Source organism: Geotrypetes seraphini, chromosome 3, assembly GCF_902459505.1.
Source record: "Geotrypetes seraphini chromosome 3, aGeoSer1.1, whole genome shotgun sequence".
Taxonomy (NCBI): domain Eukaryota; kingdom Metazoa; phylum Chordata; class Amphibia; order Gymnophiona; family Dermophiidae; genus Geotrypetes; species Geotrypetes seraphini.
Genome location: NC_047086.1, coordinates 97,046,328 through 97,052,702, shown reverse-complemented (window position 1 = coordinate 97,052,702; position 6,375 = coordinate 97,046,328). Strand labels below are relative to the sequence as shown.

At 39.1% G+C, this 6,375-nt stretch overlaps 1 protein-coding gene across 1 annotated transcript in view; it reads left to right on the top strand.

The window, feature by feature from the left end:
- Positions 1-280: 280 nt before the first annotated feature.
- Positions 281-6,375, top strand: part of NBAS (NBAS subunit of NRZ tethering complex) — an 852,905-nt gene continuing 846,810 nt past the window's right edge. The window contains exon 1 of the mRNA XM_033937554.1: positions 281-434. Within this exon, the coding sequence (XP_033793445.1) occupies positions 312-434 (123 nt within the window). The 5' untranslated portion in view covers positions 281-311. The remainder of the gene's footprint in view (positions 435-6,375) is intronic.

Genomic DNA, 6,375 nt, shown 5'->3' with positions numbered 1-6,375 from the left:
TTTTTGTTTATAGTCATTTCTCTACTCCACCTCTAGAGGTGGGATGGGGTTCTGAAGCCAAATTTTCCTTCTTCAAGACAAGACTGAACTGTCTCGACATGAGGAAAAAGCTTTAACTTCTGAAAGGTATAAAAATGTACTGTTAGTCCATTCAAAAATACTCCCGTATTTTATTTGTATTAACACGGTTACCACCACAGAACTTAATTTAAAGAATTTCGAAATTCCCTCTCTTTCATCCTATTCAATACGTTCTCGGTGTGTCCTGTGCTAGCCACCGTAGTTTTGCTTCCGTTCTTTCCGGTGAAAAGATGGCAGCGTCAGTAGTTGTTGTCGGGTTGGCTGAGCAACTGCAGGAGGAGGAGATGGAGGAAGAGAACGTGCTCTATGATCTGCTGGTGAATGTAGAGTGGCCTCCTGAGGCTGAGCCGCAGGTGAGGGGCGGCAAGACTAGTATGCGTAGCGTGGGTGCTGGGACGGGAGTTTGGGTTCTTGCAAGATCATGTTTCAGGATTGAAAAATTAGGAAACTTCTCAGGCTGTGGCTTGTCATAACAATAGGTCATGTTTCCAATACAGTTTTATTTTGTTTGAAAGACAGAAAGTGTTTCTGTCACTGGATTCAGTAATAAGGAGAGCCGCTCGCGCTGGGGCTGGTCCTTGGTAGCCCGCGTGGGGAGTATGTGGACGTGGCTGTCAAACTCGCGCTTCCCACGTGTAGGGGGAAAAGCATCTGGCGGCTGGGAAGTTTGGATTTGGTTTTCTTTCTGACCTGTATTTTCTTTTAAAGCCCACTAGCAGGATAAAGCCAGGCTAACTTCTCCTTCTCCTTCTGCTAGCAGTGCTGTAGCAAGGATTGAGCTAGCCCCTAAGAGAGAACAAAACTGTCGCCCAGTTTAGTAGTGCATCCTCTCAACACTAATGTAATGCAGCGTTTAAGTACCTATATTGATCTTGGGGAAACTGGATTCTTTGTAGGTTGCCATTCATTCTATTGTATAAACAACTTTATTGGCTTGAGTGTTCTTTTCAGATAATTTAAGTGGGTCTGGTCTGAAGAAGAGACCTATGTGGTGGTCTTGTAAGCTTATACTTTTTGAATGAAACACATTCAATTACTTTAATTTATTTGTGACTTTTATTGGGTGTTTTTTTTTTTTTCCTTCTATTAAGGGAAATGCAACACTTTTGGAGGGACCAAACAAAACGGGTTTGGTCTTTCTAATTGATTATGGGTTGCGCAAAATATTGGTCATGCTTTAGTTTCAGTGGCCTATTCAATTTCTTGTGCCAGCACATCTCACAATGTTTTAACTGGTTTTCTAACTTGAAAAGGCTCTTCACAATGTTTTAACCGGTTTTCTAACTTGAAAAGGCTCTTCACAATATAGCTTACCTTGAGTCTACTTATAAAAACAGACCAATGGTCCATCAAGCCCAGTAGCCTGTTCTCACGGTGGTCAATCCAGGTCCCTAATACCTGGCCAAAACCCAAGGAATAGCAACATTCCATGCTACCGATGCTTCCTCCATGTCTTTCTCAATACCAGACTATGGACTTTTCCTCCAGTAAATTGTCCAGTTACGCTATTCGCTCTTACCACAACCTCTGGCAATGTGTTCCAGACCTTAACTATTCTCTGAGTGAAAAAATATTTCCTCCTATTGGTTTTAAAAGTATTTCCCTGTAACTTCATTGAGTGTCCCCTAGTCTTTGTAATTTTTCATAGAGTGAACAATCAATCCACTTATACCTGTTCTACTCCACTCAGGATTTTGTAGACTTCAGTCATATATCCCCTCAGCCGTCTCTTTTCCAAGCTGAAGAGCCCTAACCATTTTAGTCTTCTCATACGAAGGGAGTTCCATCCCCTTTATCATCTTGGTCGCTCTTCTATGAACCTTTTCTAATTCCGCTATATCTTTCTTGAGATAAGGAGGCCAGAATTGAACACAATACTCCAGATGAGGTCGCACCATAGAACAATACAGGGGCATTATAGCATTCTTAGTCTTGTTAACTATCCCTTTTAAAACAATTCCTAGCATCCTGTTTGATTTTTGGCTGCTGTCGCACATTGGGTGGAAGGTTTCATCGTATTGTCTACGATTATACTTAGATCCTTTTCTTGGGCGATAACCCCCATGGTGGACCCTAGCATCCCGTAACTGTGATTTGGGCTATTCTTCTCAATGTGCATCACTTTGCATTTGTCCACATTAAATTTCATCTGCCACCTGGACTCTCAGTCTTCCAATTTCCTAAGGTCTGCCTGCAATTGTTCACAATCCGCATACGTTTTAAAAACTTTGAACAGTTTAGTGTCATTTGCAAATTTAATCACCTCACTCGTCGTCCCAATTTCTAGATCATTTATAAAAAAGTTAAATAACACCGGCATTCCACTGTTTACTCTCCTCCATTGAGAAAAATGACCATTTAACTCTTCCCTCTGTTTTCTATCTGATAACCAATTCCTAATGCACAACTGAACTTTGCCACCTATCCCATGACTCTCTTAATTTTCACAGGAGCCTCTCATGAGGAACTTTATCAAAATCTTTCTGCAAATCTAGATACACTACAACATCAACCAGCTCACCTTTATCCACATGCTTATTCACACCTTTGGAAGGCTTATTAAAAAAAAAAATCATTTTCAGTTGAACTGGATGATTCAGCTGTTGAAATGATCTACTAGCCTTGCAGTCTGTATATAAATTTTTTCTCCCTTCTTTGCTTTCTTTTTTTTCATGGCTTATAGTTCTTTTCCTTCTCATGTGGTTTGTTACTGTTAACCACTCTTATTACTTAAGGAAGTGTGGTATATTAAATCAAATTAAACCATAGAGTTACAGTTAGGAGTGTATGTGTCTTTTGCAGAGTAAGTAAAATGGGCTGGAAGATGGAATTACTGTACTCTATTTTTTTTTCCACAGTAAAAAAGTGATTGAGTTGCCCATTAGGGAATGAACTGGAAGCTTTGGTAAAGCAGATTTTATTCACTAAACCCCAAATATATAACATCTTTCCCCACTCATTCATTTTTTTTTCCAGGAGTACTCCGAGTGCTGTAAGGGAGGTGTCTGACATTTGCATTAGGAGTGTGCCCAGCAAGTCATAGCAGGAAAACTGACCAGGGCAAGTAGGCCCTTGCTAAATGTCCTTTCTGTTTCTTCAGGTCCAGCATCTACAAAGTCATCTTAACATTTTCTCTCCTCTTACTACATATGGATAGTATGCTAAATAATGTCCCGCTTCCCTGTACACATTTGTTCACTTTGGTCATGTGCTAAAATACAACTACTTATCATTTGTATAGCACTGGCAGATATATGCAGCGTGGTATATTATATTAACCATATAAGAGGCAATCTCTGCTCGACAGAGTTTATAGTCTAATTAGATAAACAGGACAGTTGGAGTAGGGAATTACAGAGGGAGTGACAAAATAGACATGGGTACTTTACAAGTGACTATGCCAATTTTGACTGCACGCAGAAGAAATCCAGCAGAGGAGCAAGTAGCAATAGTGTAAGGAACTTTTTTGTTGATGGAAGAGAAGTTAAATGGTAGCAAAAATGGTAACCAAATAATAGAATCAAGAACAAGGCCATGAGGGATAACCTTTCTGTTATGCACGTAACAGCATTATTAATTGTGTAACTTCAAACATGCCCAAACAACCTGCTTTTTAAAACAAAGGATATTCAAATAATTGTTGGAATATTGATTTGTTTTACAGTCAAGCATGGTCATGTAACTTTACCCATTTCAAAACAGGGCATAAAGATGTGCCTGAATGGCACATTGAACATTTAAAAATTAAGCATGTAAATATAAATTGGTTGTGCATGTAGAAAAATTATGCATGCTCCTTGTTTATTCAGTTTTGACCACACATCGGTTTACCACCAGCACAGTTATTGTACATATATACATTTTAACTTAAGCTATAAAATCCTTTGTGTGTTTTAATAGGGTGGTTGTGAGGTTGACTTGGTTAAATAGAGACATCCTTAAAAAAAATACAAAAAGAAAAATGTCATCCAACTTCTGCAATACAGTATAATCTCGTTATAACGGACTTCAAGGGACCTGGAAAAACAGTCCGTTATATCCAGAGTTGCATTTAAAAAAAACCTTTATTTAGGTCAACTTGAAACAACATACAATCAATGAACAACAGTCACTGCATAAGCATATCAGCAGCATCAATAACAAAACTCAACAAAACATTGGTATGGCACGAAATGATTGCAAAACCAGAACACTAAAAGATGTTCTAAAGCATTATGTCGTACTGTACTGGAAAGAAAAATAATTTTGTCATTTTATTCTGGGCTGCATTTTGATACTATATCACCGACCTTGTAGGCGGAGCCTGCATGTCTGTTATAGCCAAACAAAACTACAGCTAAATGTGGCTCTGGGGACCAAATTGTTTGTCCGTTATATGCGAGTCCGCTATATGCAGTGATTTTCTGCATGGTCATAAAGGTGCACGGCTGGGACTAGCGGACCTCGTCCGCTATAAATGGTATTCCGTTATAAGCGAGCCCATTATAGCGAGATTATACTGTAGTAGCCATAAATTCTCACCCTGAGCTTCACTTGATCCAACAAAAGTATTTTTGTGTCTTCTGAGGTTATGGTACAACTATAATGCAATATGTAATGTAATCCTCAAATGGGTGAAAAAGGCAGCTATATTTTTTTGTTAGTTGGAATTCCTGTTGATAGGCTGCTTAAAATAATTTTCATAAATAAATTCCTAAGGGAAGGACTAGCTTTCTTTGGCAAGAAGCAGGTCCTTGTGCCAATGATTGTATTTCAAGCATAATCAATTTTTTTCACTATGTCCTCACATTATTTTCATAAATTTATTTTGATTTAGCTCAATTTTTTTTTTTAGTAGTAGCTCAAGGCAAGTTACATTTAGATACTATAGGTATTTCCCTGTTGTGAGGGGTTTACTATTGTGTGTGGTGCAGTGGTTAAAGCTAGAGCCTCAGCCTCAGTGTGTGGTTGCTGCTCCTTGTGACCCTGGGCAAGTCACTTAATCCCCCATTGCCCCAGGTACATTAGATAGATTGTGAGCCCCTGGGACAGGCAGGGAAAAATGCTTGAGTACCTGAATAAATTAATGTAAACAATTCTGAGTTCCCCTGGGAGAATGGTATAAAAAATTGAATAAATAAAGTGTTGTACTGGGAGAGATCAAAAGTTCATTAAGCCCAATATCCTGTTTCCATTAGTGGCCAATCCAAGTCACAAGTACCTGGTGATCCCAAAAGAGTAAAATAGATTTCATAACAATGGATTTTCCCAAGTTCACCTTAATAATGATTCATGGACTTTATTTTAGGAACTTGTCCAAACCTTTTAAAACCACTTCTATGCTAACAGCTTTTAGCACATTCTCTGGCAACAAATTCCAGAACTTAATTACACATTGAGGTCCAAATTCTGTATATAGCATCCTAAGTTGTGTATGTTTAAATTGGTGTGCGTGGCATGGTCAGAGGATGAGCATGGATAAATCATGGAATTCCTAAAAGATAGGCTCACTGTTATAGAATACACCTAATCCATACACAACTTAGTCAGTATTTAGGCCTGGTTCACCTAAATTTTATGCCACGTAACAGCTGCTGTGTGATTCTACTGTATATATAATGGGTGTCTTTTTATAGAAATGCACTAAATGCCATTTTGATTGGCACCAATTTTTTTAGGTACCATATACTGTATAGAATATGGGGGCAAGTAAATATTTTCTCTGATTTGTGCTAAATGTACTACTTGGTACCTTCCATTTGTGCGCCCTACTTGTACTTTTGGAAGGAGTAAACAAACAATTCACGCCCACCTGTTCACTCAGGATTTTACATTCCTTTCAGGTGTTTTCTTTTCCGAGCCCTAATTGTTTTAGTAAGAACATAAGAAGTGCTGCTGCTGGGTCAGACAAGTGGTCCATCACGCCCAGCAGTCTGCTCATGCGGCGGCCTTTTGGTCAAAGACCAGCACCCGAACTGAGACTAGTTCTACCAGCTCACATTCCTATTTAGCAGGAACTTGTCTAACTTTGTCTTGAATCCCTTGAGGGATTTTGCAAACCACTTCAGTACCGTGCCTCTTATGCCTAGTTCACTGAGTTTGTATAGTTCTTCTTCACCCAGAGAGTGGTGGAAAACTGGAACGCTCTTCCAAAGTCTGTCATAGGGGAAAACACAAAGAAGCAAGAGACACACTTAGTGTCCCGTTTTGAAGTCTGGGGCAGCAGATTTGTGAAACTTAGGCTACCGTTGGTGTACCGATCAACTGAAGATGTTGAAACAATTTTCATTTATCTTTTTTCATGTCCTCATCAGT